The following is a 13580-nucleotide window of genomic DNA, read 5'->3' as shown; positions in this document are numbered from 1 at the left end:
TTTACCATCATTATTCTGAATTCTTTTTCAGATAGACTGCCTATTACCTCTTCATTTGTTAGGTCTGGTGGGTTTTTATCTTGCTCCTTCTCCTGCTGTGTGTTTTTCTGTCTTCTCATTTTGCTTATGTTACTGTTAAACAAAATTTTTAATGAAAATTTAATAATGTAAAAATAAAATTTTTGTGTTTCATGTTGCTACATTTTATTTTTAACCTAATCAGGATATAGCTTTAGATGAACAGTTGTTTTTGCCTTTGTGGTATAATTAGTCTTATGTATTTATTATCTTTTGCAGTGAAGTTTAGCAACTGCAACGGGAAAAGAAAAGTACAGTATGAAAGCAGCGAACCAGCAGATTTTAAGGTGGATGAAGATGGCATGGTGTATGCCGTGAGAAGCTTTCCCCTCTCCTCTGAGCACTCAAAGTTCCTGATATATGCTCAAGACAAAGAGACTCAGGAAAAGTGGCAAGTGGCAGTAAAATTGAGCCTCAAACCAACCCTACCTGAGGATTCAGTGAAGGTAGAGTATCCAAGTATGGCTTTGGATGGAGTTATGTTTGCAGATCAGAAATGTGCAGTTTGAACTAAATACATACTTTGCATCACATTTATGGGTGGCCAATATTTGACTTTGTATCAACTTCATTTGCTACAATAGTATTTTGCTGTTTTTAACCTTATAAGATGCTTAGACAAAATGTATTATCAGCAATCCTAAACTGTATTTGAAAGGTTTGTTTATACTTTGAGATTTATAACTTAATTTAAATTAGAAGTAGTTGTTTGTTTTAAATTTCTTAGAAGCTTTATAAGGTATTAAATTTAACCACAAAATAAACAATTGTTTGTAAGATGTCACCAGCCAAATTTATTAGATGGGAAATACAGATTTATAGTAGTAGAAGGAAAGCATTTCTGTCAAGGAGTATTGGGTTTTTGTCTTGTCTCTTTATAATTAAATTGGGGAGTATGAATTATTTATACTACCGACATGACTTTTAGGAATAATATACTCCCTCTGGTGGAAGCTGCTATAAGCCAAGATAAAATAAATAAGATACATTTCTAACAGAGTAAAGTTCAATTCAGTTCAATATTTATTGAGCACTTATTTTGTGTAAGGCACTATTTTAAGAATTTTAAATAGAAACGTTAACTTCTTCAGTAAAGTTATGATAACATTATTAGTTCTGAATATTCTAGTCCTTTGAGTTGATTAATATAATCTCAAGTCCATGATTTTATGAACTATGACTATTACATTTTGTATATTTGTTGTACTGTGAGAGATAAGAATACATACATTCTTTTCTGGTATTTAATTATAAATGTGAAATACACAGCCATAATCAAATATGAATAAATATTAGAGAAAAAGATATTTTTTCTCTTATACCAATGTTGGACTTTCATTATGTGAAATGTAATTTGTTAATCTATTAACTGTTAGGGGGAATCCTGTCATTTGGGTACTATAAAGTAAGGAACTGGTAACTGAGTGAAAAGATGCTTTGGTTGTTGTTGATGATTCGCTGTGTTCCAGCAAACTAGCTTGGATCTTTGCATTGAAGCAGCAAGGGCTAATGGCTAAAATGTCTACAGACATAGGGAGAAACAGAAGAAAATGTTGACACCCAGCAGAGATTAATACCCCATGTGCAAAGTGGGTCATCTACAGCATCCATCATGGCTGACATAGGTTTAGAATAAGTACAGCATTAATTCTGTGGGATTTAATAGGGTCATAAATATTTGAGACATTCCTTAGCAGTATGTATTAAACTTCTTTTGAAATCCAAATTATATTTTAGCACATCAAGATCTAAATTTAACGTACATAGTAGCACCTTACCTGAACTGTGGTTTAAACTAATGAGAAATGTGTAAGAGGGTACTATTAAATTTTGCTCAATATTAACTACTATCTAAGATGGCTTATAGAAACTGCAGATAGTTTACACAGCTGTGCCACATAATAAATTTTTTGGAATTCAATTTTTCAGTGAACACTGTCACCCACAATTTTATAGTGTTTTCTATTATTTTAATAGGGGGATGAGGAGAGGGCCTCCAGACCTATTTTCTTGTTCATAATAAACTGTGATTCCTATGCTTACAGGTATCCATTGATATTGATGTACTTTCAGAAAATGTTTTCCTAGTACTCAGGAATGTCTTCTTGTATTTTAATGCAAAGGAATCACAAGAAATTGAAGAAATAGTATTCCCAAGACAATTGACTAAGCACAATGGCTACCTACAAAGGCAGAAGAGAGACTGGGTTATCCCTCCAATCAACTTGCCAGAAAACTCCAGAGGGCCTTTTCCTCAAGAACTTGTCAGGGTAGGGTGACGCAATTTCATTGATCTCCATGGCATGTGTCAAGTGTATGTTAGAAGTGCTTTTGTCTCTTTTTTCACACGGTAGAGTTTACAACATGTATGTACTAAAACATATTTTGTTTTGTATTGACGAAATGTCTGTAGTGTTGTAAACAGTCTCTTCTCCATTTTTTCATTACCTCAGATTATTTATAGATAGAGCACTCTGTGGGTCGGTCGTATATTTCATGGATGATAAAGTTTGTTCAGTGTCTGAATACATACGCCTTAGCTCCAACATGCTTCACACCCACACCATACCCTTTCCCACACACCTTAGCTTCCCTGTCTGAAATCTGCACTCCCCGTGATGATCTTTGCCCTCTACAAATAGCTTTTGGGCCAAAGAAAAAATAAAGGGGCAATCATTGCTAAAAATGCCAGTACCAAGTGCGTTTGAGAGTTTTCTAAAGAAATAAAAAATGACCTCTGATACCATTAACAGACTCCCTGGGGCTGTGCAAAAACATAGGCTTTCAGAGCTGAAGAGTGAGATTTTTCTCCAGTTACTCTAAATGCATACCATCAGACCAAGAGAACAAAATGACAGATATCTCTACATGTTTAATAAAATGAGCAACCTTTTATTTATTACAAAAAGAAAATAAAACAAAGTCATTGTATTCCAATCTAGTAGAAAGTAAATGTTTCTGTATAGGATTAATTTAACATTCCAATAGATACATACAGAAAGCTGTATTTTTTAATAAGTCATTTATTTGTGTTGTATAGTCTATGGTAATGTGCATTATAATTCAGTTTAACAATGAAAGACGTAGCCCCCAAATCGAGGTATGTTCTGTGTTTCTACTTTAATGGAGAATGAGAAAAGAAAAGAATTTTGCCTTAGCTAAAAAAACAAAACAAAACAAAAACTGGATTCTGTTACTGGATTAAAGGTATTTACCTAATACACAAATATCTCGTATCATCACCTCCACACAGTATTGCTCAACTGGCCCTTTCTCTGTACTGTTTTCCTTCCTCCCTTTTTCTAGCTTGTTCCTCTGACCACTCATCTGTAAACTTATTTTTCCGGGAATTGTTGTATTTGGAGGAGAAGGCAGTGAGCCTATAATGGGTATAATTTGCAAGAGTAATAGAAATATATTATAAAATCATTTCTTGCATGCTTTGTTATTAATAAAGAATTTGGGGTATTAGGTGCCACCTTAAAATAACATGGGAAGCTTTGGTTGCAGTGAAAAACATCAGCATGATGCAAGTACAGGAATCTCACTTCCAGGCTCACCCATAATCTTAGAGTTCCCATGTGAGGCTCTTTCACACTATGGTGAGACAATTATTTCTTATCCTAACTCATGCAAAAAGTAAACAATTTTTATCTTCATTAAATTGGACACCTGTTACTGGGTTAAATATTCTAACCTCCAGATTCCCAGGAGAGACTTTGATTCTGTTTAAAAACTGATGCTCCTTAATTTTGACTTTTGCACTACTCCTAGTGTGTGTTCTTTTAGATGTTAACATTGCCCCCAGTCTTTCTGGTGATAGGTGACATCTCGTTTTGAAGCCCGTCACCCAGAAGCAAGGAAAAGGAGCAGGACAGGCAGAGCTTCAAGGGTTTTCTGGGAAGAGATGGTATACGTTTGTAACTGGAAGAGACCATGAGGTGTGGCATGCCTGTCTCTGATAATAAGCTTATTTAGTCCCTTGTTTAATATGATTGTCTTCTTGACCCTCAGATCAGGTCCGATAGAGATAAAAACCTCTCTCTACGGTACAGCGTAACTGGGCCGGGAGCCGACCAGCCTCCAACTGGTATCTTCATTATCAACCCCATCTCAGGTCAGCTGTCAGTGACCAAGCCTCTGGATCGCGAGCTCATAGCCCGGTTTCATGTAAGATTTCAAACAGCTGATAATTCTCTGTATTAATACTCTTCCAAATATGTGCAGGGTTTAACATTTGCCTCTCACATCAGTCTTAAAACTTTGATCCTGAGCATTCTAACACCAGAAATGTACTTGTAGCCTTTTCAATTTATTTTTAATAAGTTTACTGTTTTCATAAAATTGCTGAATGCTCATGGTAAAAAACAAACAATGCCAAAGAAAATACTAAAACTGTTTAAAATCATATTACTGTTGACATGCTGATACTTGCCTTCAGATATGTGGCTAAGAATTTATAAGAACAAATTTACATGAAAGGGGTCAAAACTGTTTTCATATAAATTATATAAAAATCACAACATTTTTAATGGCTGTATAGTATTCATTGAATATATAAACTATCATTTTAATAGCAGTGTCTTATTAATATACATTTATGTTTGTCATTTTATCTGTTCCTGGTGGTATTATTATTACCATTAGAGTCGTAGAAAATGGATAGCACATTTTTATTTTGTTATTTGTTGGTCATATTAACTCCAGAAAGATGTGCCATTTTGATCTGCCTACTGGGAATTAAGATTTCCCTTTTCCACATAACCCTGCCAATACTTGGTTTCATCAATCTGCCAATGTGAGCAATCTTTTCTTAGATATATTATCTGGTTATATTTCTTATGCTCATTTTTGTGTTACTTTTCTATTTTATTCATTTTCCTATTAAGTTATAACAGCTTTTGTATATAGTTATATGTTCATATTTTTAATATACATATTTGTTTGAAACTGATTTAAAAATAATATTGTAATGAGTATTTTAAAACTCAAGAATTACCTAATATTAAAGTCTAAATTCCAGAAAGCATTTTCTTTCATTTTTTTCTAGCCATGCTTGCACATTTTTCTGGAACAGGATTTCAACAGTTTTGTCATGCATTTCATATAGAAACCTAAATTGATCTTTATTACTTCTCCAATTTCTATATGAATTACTAAAACTTTTAATGAAGGTATCATTTTCTCTTAGAAAAGAATATTGGCACGTTGTAAAAACTTTTCAAATAATACAGAAATGAAATTTTTCAAATAATACAGTATTAATAAGAAAGTGAAAAGAATTTGAAATCCCAGTACATAAAACTAACCATTTTCTTTTTTTTTTTTTTTCCTAACTTTGGTGATATTTTGTAAGATATTTCTCTGTGCATAAATTCATAAATGTATTGTTTTGAAATTGGGATCATTCTCTGAAACCAGCTTTTGTCACTTAGCAATCATAAGATTTAGCATCTTTCCATGTCAGTAAATCACTATTTATATCATCATTTTTGATTGCTCTAACATAATTTTAAGTAATTACCTACTGGTAGATATTTGGGTAATTTAGTTCTTTCAGTTTTATTTTACAATTACTGTATAAATAATGTGACAATGAACATCTCTCTGTACATTTTCGCATTATATCCTTGGGAAATTTTCCTAAAATTGGAATTATTTTGATAAATATAGTAAAATTGTTCTCTAGAATAGTTGTATTGTGTTGCATTACGTTCCCGCTATATAGTAGATACTTTCCACCCCATTATCAATTCCAGGCATTATTTATTTATTGCCAGTACTATTGGTAAAAGAATTATCTTGACGTTTTAAGTTGCATATGTTGCATATTATGATATCCTTACTCCTGTCTTATGTTGAATTTGGGCAGGGGGTTGTTTATCTTTTTCTGTACTTTTAAGAACCTTTTATCTACTAGCATTGTTAATACATGATTTGGTCATATATTTCCCCTTTTGTTGTTTGTTTTTAAACTTTGTTTATAGTTTTTACCTTACTATAACTTATAGTTTTTACATGGTGATGTTTGTTGTTGTTGTTTTAATTTTACCAGGCATTCTGTCTTTCCAGAGATATTTATAAAGGTTTTTCCTGCTCCAAGATGCTAATCTCCTCCATTTTATCTGTTTTGTTTATTTATTTATTTTTGCCTCTAAATGTTCAACCTCTGTGGAGTTTAGTTTAGTAAAAGAAGAAAGGGATATAGATCCACTTTGTTTTTCCTTTACGGCCAGCACAGTTATCCCAACACCATATATTGAATTAGTATTCCCATTGATTTAGCATGTCATTCCATACTTTTTACTCCACCTATGCATGTGTTTGTTTTTAGACTCTTATTTTTCTCATTAATATATTTGTTGAATTTTTGCACTTGTACACTTTTAAGATTATTGAAGTTTTGAAAATTATTAAGATATTGATATGTGGTAGAGCAAGACTCCCCTAGATATAAACAGGCAAATAAGCATATAAAAAACTAAAAATGTTTTAAATCCGGAGTATCACTCAGCTCCCTCCTCCCAAAGGCCTTGATTGTTCTATCAACCAATTCTTCTAAAATCCTTAAGGAACATGTAATTCTAATGCTTTTTATATTGTTCTAAAACATAAAGAAAGAAGTAACACTTGCAAGCCTTTCACAAAAACAATATCACATTAATAGGAAGACTTAATAAAGGCAGCACACAATAGACCAGTCCTTAATTAGACTAGTTTCTAATTTATGAATACAAATAATATCAATATCAAAAATTCTAAACATCTCTTCTGTGCGAATTCTCACTATCTGAACTTTTGTGGTTAAAACTCAGGAAATAAATATTTTCAGGTCAATTTCAGGGTAAATTCTTGATCTCCAGATTCTCAGTACTTGTACATACATGAGCAATATCCATAACAAAATAGAATTAATTATAGAATGGCCAGGATAGTTCATTATTAAGAATCTCTTAATGTAATGTAATGTATTAAATAAGTCAAGGGAAAAAGGGATTCTTTCTGTAGGTGTTGAAAAGGCCAGTGTAATAAAATTTACATTGTTTCATGTGTTAACCTCTAAATAAAAAAAGGATATGTTGATGATTCTTTAGATTGATAAAGCATATCCGACAGAAACCAGCAGCCAGCATCATACTTAACAGGAAGATCATAGAAGCATTCTCTTTAAAAGAAACAATTCAGTGGAACACTACATAGCTTTTGAAAAGATTGAAATGGTTTTCTATGTTCTGGATGAAAAGATTTTGAAGATATTTTGCCAAGAGTAGCTGAGTGATTATATTTGTTTAAAAAGGAAGAAAAAGATAAAATTTCTAGAAAAATACCTATAATACTGAGAACTCAACCTTGGGAGAGGAACAACTGTCTTATGTACTTTTAATATTTATGAGTGAGTGACTTTTACAATTAAAAAAGAGTCAAGGGCTTCCATGGTGGCGCAGTGGTTGAGAGTCCGCCTGCCGATGCAGGGGACACGGGTTCGTGCCCCGATCCCGGAAGATCCCACATGCCGCGGAGCGGCTGGGCCCGCGAGCCATGGCCGCGGAGCCTGTGTGTCCGGAGCCTGTGCTCCGCAACGGGAGAGGCCACAGCAGTGAGAGGCCCGCGTACAGCAAAAAAAAAAAAAAAAAAAAAAAAAAAAGAGTCAAAATTCCTTGTACACACTTAATTCTTTCCAGATTCTCTCCTTTTCTCTTGTTCTCTATGACTATTCTACGCCAGTACCACATTTTTAGTTACCCTGACTCTTGTACGGACTTAGCAAAAGGATTTGGGAGCTGGACAGAACCGGCTTTGGACAGGGGCTCTGTCAATAAACAGAGTAAAGTTCCTTAGCTTTCCTGAAGCTCCATTTCCTTACCTTCAAATGTGGATTTGTTTCTACCTCACTCTTTTGTATATATATTAAATGAAGTAAAATCCATAGAGCTCTGAGCAGGGTGCCTAGCAGATAGCAAGTGGTGACCTTTTGCTGCTCCATCTCCCCTAATTATATAGAGTTTGGCTAACTTAAATTTTGATGGGACAAGTAGCTTTTTTTCCCCCCCTTTGGCCATACCACGCTGCCTGTGGGACCTTAGTTCCCCAACCAGGGATCGAACCCGTGCCCTCAGCAGTGAAAGCTCGGAGCCCTAACCACTGGACCACCAGGGAATTCCATTTTTTTTTTTTTTTGATGGGACGAATAGCTTTTGGTTTTCGGTCCATCTGTGCTGTTTTGGTAGCATGGGTATGTTGTCTTTTATCTTCTCACTCGAGACCTAAATCTGTTAAATTGTTTTGTTTTCTAATTACTCTTGCAGTTGAGGGCGCATGCAGTGGATATTAATGGAAACCAAGTGGAGAACCCGATTGACATTGTCATCAATGTTATTGACATGAATGATAACAGACCTGAGTTCTTACACCAGGTTTGGAATGGGACGGTTCCTGAGGGATCAAAGCCTGGTAAGTTCAAAGATCATAATTTGGAGATTGCTTGAGGAAATGCAATGTAATCCAACACATATATAAGCAGGATAAGGAGAAATCACGTGAGCCTTTTGTGCCATTTTCTTTCTTTCATGCTGCTTTTAGGCAAAAAGGAAGGTAACTTAGGGAAAAACAGATTGAAGAGAGAAAACAGAAAAATACACCTCTACTGCCCACAATAACTTTTTCCACCTTTGAAAAAATATATGCTACAGTATCTGACTCTAGACTGTAAAATCTATACAGTCCTTTGATTCTGCTATGGTTGATAAAGGCCATGGAGCTAGTAAGTGAGCACTGGAAGACCAGGGGCTTTCTGTTTGTAAAGTGTAGATTTTATCTTATTAGTCGTAGCAGCACCTAAAACAACTGGAGTGTCTTAAAACACGTGGCGTTCCTAGGACCAGGCAGTGGGGCAAAACCAAAAGCAGAGAGGGGGGGCTTGGTGACAGCTGAGATTGCTGTTCTCTAGCTACACAAGATACTTACTTTTAGGGTGACCCTAATGTCTTCTGCAGCCCTTGCATTTAAACTAGTGTCATGGAAAGTGACCTAGCCTAGAAAGAGCAGTTGCCAGAAAGCCTCTCGCCATTGTGAAGTGATATTTGACCAAGATTTTAGATCCTTGTACTGAAAACCCTGTAAACTTCAGTCACAGTGGAATACCAAGGCCAGAAAGGTCTCTTGAGTTTGGAAAACTTGTGGACAAGAAAATCAGTTGGGATAGAGATGGTAAAAGGAAACATTTTGCCAGCTTTCCTGAGATGTTTGGGTATATAGAGAGACTTAATTAATTATAGTTTAATATTTTGTATGTAAGAAAGCCTCAACATTTAAACTTACGCTATGCGTTTCCTTCGTCATCTATACCGGATTTGCATAAGCCAATTTATAGATATAGCCAACTATGCCTTAAACTGGCACTTTTCCTGGTCCAAATACACTTGTCTGTATCCTCAGAAGAGTGGGGTGTGCAGGCAGCTGGGTGGGAAGACAGGGGCTGTGCCGGAAGTTCAACCATCTGTGGCTCTGAGTCACATTTCAGAGTCGCATTCGTCAGTATTTTAAAATACAGGAAAAAAAAAATCAAAGCATGTTAAACATATCCTTACTAAAACACAAGGCTTTTACATATATTCTAAGGATAAATAAACGTTGTGCTTTTTTGCCTGGGGAAGGGTTTTGGTCTTTTAAAATCATTCATTCTCTTTTTTTCCTTTATTATTTCTAATTTTATCAAAGTGTTGTTTCATAAAAATTGTCAAAAATAAACCATTACAGATATATTTATTACGCATCTGACCATGAATTGCCATAAATCCCTCCCATAAGTAAATGACTCTCAGTGATCAGGAGACATAAAAACATTTCATGAGTCGATTTCCTGCAGTGTTCCGTAAGTTTGAAAACATCCTTCTAGGCAAGGTTTGATAATGCCATGAATCTTGAGTTAGACTAAGATGCAATATTGTAAGCAGTATTTGGTTCAAGATTCCAAAACATATTTTTTGAAGTTTTAACAATTCATTCATTCAACAAATGTTTATAGAGCACATGCTGTGTGCCAGGCAGTGTTCTGGCACTGTGGATACAACAGTGACAAGTTAGTCGTGCCCTGTTGGAGCTTAAAATCTAGTAGAGGAGAAATGTAAAAGGCAAACAAGCAAGTAAATGTGCAGTAAAATTTTGGGAAAAAACAATCAAAGTTGGCACATAATCAAATAGGGTGTCTTGTTTAGAGGGACAAGCTCTGAAAAGAGATTTTTTTTTTTTTTTTTTTTTTTGCTGTATGCGGGCCTCTCACTGCTGTGGCCTCTCCCACTGCAGAGCACAGGCTCCGGACGCGCAGGCTCGGCGGCCATGGCTCACGGGCCCAGCCACTCTGCGGCATGTGGGGTCTTCCCGGACCGGGGCTCGAGCCCGTGTCCCCTGCATCGGCAGGCAGACTCTCAACCACTGTGCCACCAGGGAAGCCCCTGAAAAGAGATTTGAATTATGTGAACAAGCCTTAGCTAATTCTGGGGTGAAAAAATGTACCCTGTAGAGGGAACAGCAATGGTAAAGGCTCTAAACAAGAACTGACCATAGGGTACTTACAAAGATGGTAGGCTGGAAATGAAACATTTTATAATCCAGTTCTTATAAAGATCACAAAGAACAAACCATCTTTAATAGTAACTACTTTTCTCTCTACTTCTCAATTGTGCAGTTTGTCTAGCTAGTTGGAATTTATTTGATCCTGGTGCTTTGTAGACTTCCTTTCCACAATATCTAGTAAATTGAAGTCCCTGAGTTTGTTACAATGTTCTTTTAATCTCCTAGGAAATAATGAACCACAATGCAAAACTCCCTATTCAATGTTCCAAAACAGTCATGCATGGAATGATTCCTCACGACCTCAGTAAATGGAGTGTGTGTCCTTACGCAGCTGGCTTACTTTCAGAAAGTGACTTAGGCATTGGGGAGAATCATGCCCAGCATGTCATTTTAGATGTTACTGCATAACGGAAAAAATACGGCAGAGGGAAGGCATTGGTGGCCATAAAAGAAGTTTCAGATGACATCTATGTTACTTATTATTTGCATTTTATATCAGTGAAGGTCTAAAGGGATTCTTTCTTTGAATCATACAGTGAATTTGTCTTCTAAGTATATGGAAACATTGAGTCTTTATACATGTAAATTAAAAAAAAATAATTTTCCTTTCAAGCATCTCAGCCATGTTCAGTATTTTTTGAATTGAGTACTGTTCTTATCAGTAGTGTTTTTAATCAAGTCTAAATGATTACATGTTGCTTTGAAAAAGTGGAATGAAGATTGATGGAGAAGGTAAGTATACCTTCCGTTTGGGAGACCCTGACATGAAGTGTGACCATTCATTTTCCATGTCTGCTATGTCTAGGAACATATGTGATGACGGTCACTGCGATTGATGCTGATGATCCAAATGCCCTCAATGGGATGTTGAGGTACAGAATCCTGTCCCAGGCACCAAGCAGCCCTTCGCCCAACATGTTTACAATCAACAATGAGACTGGGGACATTATCACAGTGGCAGCTGGATTAGACAGAGAGGTAAGCCAATTGACATCTGTATTTGAATTTGTTTGTAATCTTAAAAGTGCACAGGGTCACATACAGTTTGTCTCCAGGTACTAACATCTCCACAAGATTTTTCACAATGCTCACGGTCACGGAGAAATCTGTTGTACTCCTTTCTACAGAACTTCAAGTTGGTCACATGATCTAGGTATACTGGATAAATCATTGCTGGTCCATGTAATATTTAATGTGATCATTGACTAAGTTATGCCAATAACCCTTTGGCATCTAATTTTTACAGTTCTTGGGGCATTTTCTGTTTTCCCTCATATTCAAAGGTTTTGGTGAGGAATTAAGTGAAAAATCATGCCCAAATAAAGTATACATAAATTTAGGATAATTTTTAACATTCGTATTTCTAAGAGGCTACAAATAACATGTATGATGTGTTTTTTTTTGTGGCCTCCTGATTTCGTGCGGAAGAGATGATCTCCTTCCCTTTAACTCTAAGATTAACTTATTTAACAGGTTTGAACACCAAGAATGGCATTCATCCTGCTGACAAGCCTTTAAAGTTATAAATGCAGAGAAACACATTTCTGGCCTAATATTTTGTTGCAAAGGCATAAAATCTTGACAGTATTGAACTATTATGTAGTATCACAGGCTGAGAGGGAATAGGTATTTCAGTCATTCCAGATGGGTCATCTCGCTGTGACAGACCTGAGCCCACCATGCTCCGGCACCCTGCTGTGTTTTGGTCACGTGATTCCTTCTGCCAGGAATGTCTTGCCCATTTTTCTTGATCTTGAACCTTCTAATTCTTCATGCTGCCATTCAAGCCCTGCTTATATCCTTTCCTGAAGACTCTAGCCCTTACAAATTTTTTACACCCTTTCTCTATTCTGTTCTGACCATTCCCTTAGAGATTCTCAAGGTCATTAGCGACCATCGGTAATCACTGTGTGAGTGAATTATCCAGGTGCCAACTCATAGAGATCCATGCTTGTAGATTTCTGGCTGAGCCAGCTTTTATAGTGATAAGATCTCATATTATGTGTGTCAAAAGGAACCAACCATTAGACCTACCATAATAAATATTATTGACAAGGATTTTAGGAGTTGGTTTTTATGACGCTTTCTTTGCCTTAGTAAGTAGCATCCACTTGAATTGGGTTGAATAAAACATTACTATTGCAATTCATTATATATGCAAGATAGTGCTAGCAACACTTTAATAAAGTAATATGAGCCAATCAAGATTACTTAATTCACAACTGAGCTGAGACCTTACTTAGGAGTTAGATGTATGGCTATTACATTGTGCTTATTAATTCCCACGTGTCAACAATTCTTCCTCTAGGAATGTTTTGCACCAGAGATTGTTGAAATTTAGTTTTTGCAGTAGTACCTTTAGTTCAGTGATATTTGGAACATGTATGTCTTTACATCTCTTCCATTACTGTATGAAATACTATTCTTAAATGTCAGTAAATTCAGCATGAATGCTATATTTTATACAAGAATATGGTATATTTTTAAATATTGTCTCTTGAGTGCCAGGCTGCTCACATACTAAGTAGGTATAGCTCATCTCCCAAAGCTAATATTTCTCTTTCATTTCACACTCTCATTGTGAGATACAGAAATGGGACTTCGTCTTGTTTTCATACGGTAATATTCCTATCACATTTATCCTCACTGTTTTATGAAAAGCAAGAGGCATAGAGAATGAAAGATAGTTTTGCCAAAGCAAACCAACTGTATTTAAAAATCAAAGAGACTGTATTTAGTTTAGAGGGTGAAAGTCAGAAGTCAGGCTGTACTTTGGGTAAGTATGTCTTGCAGTGAATGGAAGCAGCTATCCACGACCCGATGAAATGAATGTGGACGTGAATTCAAAACTGGTGAATCACGGGTTAGATACAGTATGAGAGATTGCTCCTTGACAGTGAAATTATTAAACACAACAACGAGTTACTAGG

General features: G+C 35.7%; 1 protein-coding gene across 1 annotated transcript in view; it reads left to right on the top strand.

Moving 5' to 3' along the window:
* Positions 1-13580, top strand: part of CDH2 (cadherin 2) — a 230398-nt gene that overhangs the window by 166595 nt on the left and 50223 nt on the right. The window contains exons 3-7 of the mRNA XM_060118611.1: positions 298-524; positions 2202-2348; positions 4093-4248; positions 8385-8529; positions 11456-11628. Coding sequence (XP_059974594.1) covers positions 298-524; positions 2202-2348; positions 4093-4248; positions 8385-8529; positions 11456-11628 — 848 coding nt within the window. The remainder of the gene's footprint in view (positions 1-297; positions 525-2201; positions 2349-4092; positions 4249-8384; positions 8530-11455; positions 11629-13580) is intronic.

The sequence above is a fragment of the Mesoplodon densirostris genome, chromosome 15 (genome assembly GCF_025265405.1).
Source record: "Mesoplodon densirostris isolate mMesDen1 chromosome 15, mMesDen1 primary haplotype, whole genome shotgun sequence".
NCBI lineage: Eukaryota > Metazoa > Chordata > Mammalia > Artiodactyla > Ziphiidae > Mesoplodon > Mesoplodon densirostris.
The sequence above is the reverse complement of the archived record's forward strand: the minus strand, read 5'-3'. Positions and strand labels throughout refer to the sequence as shown.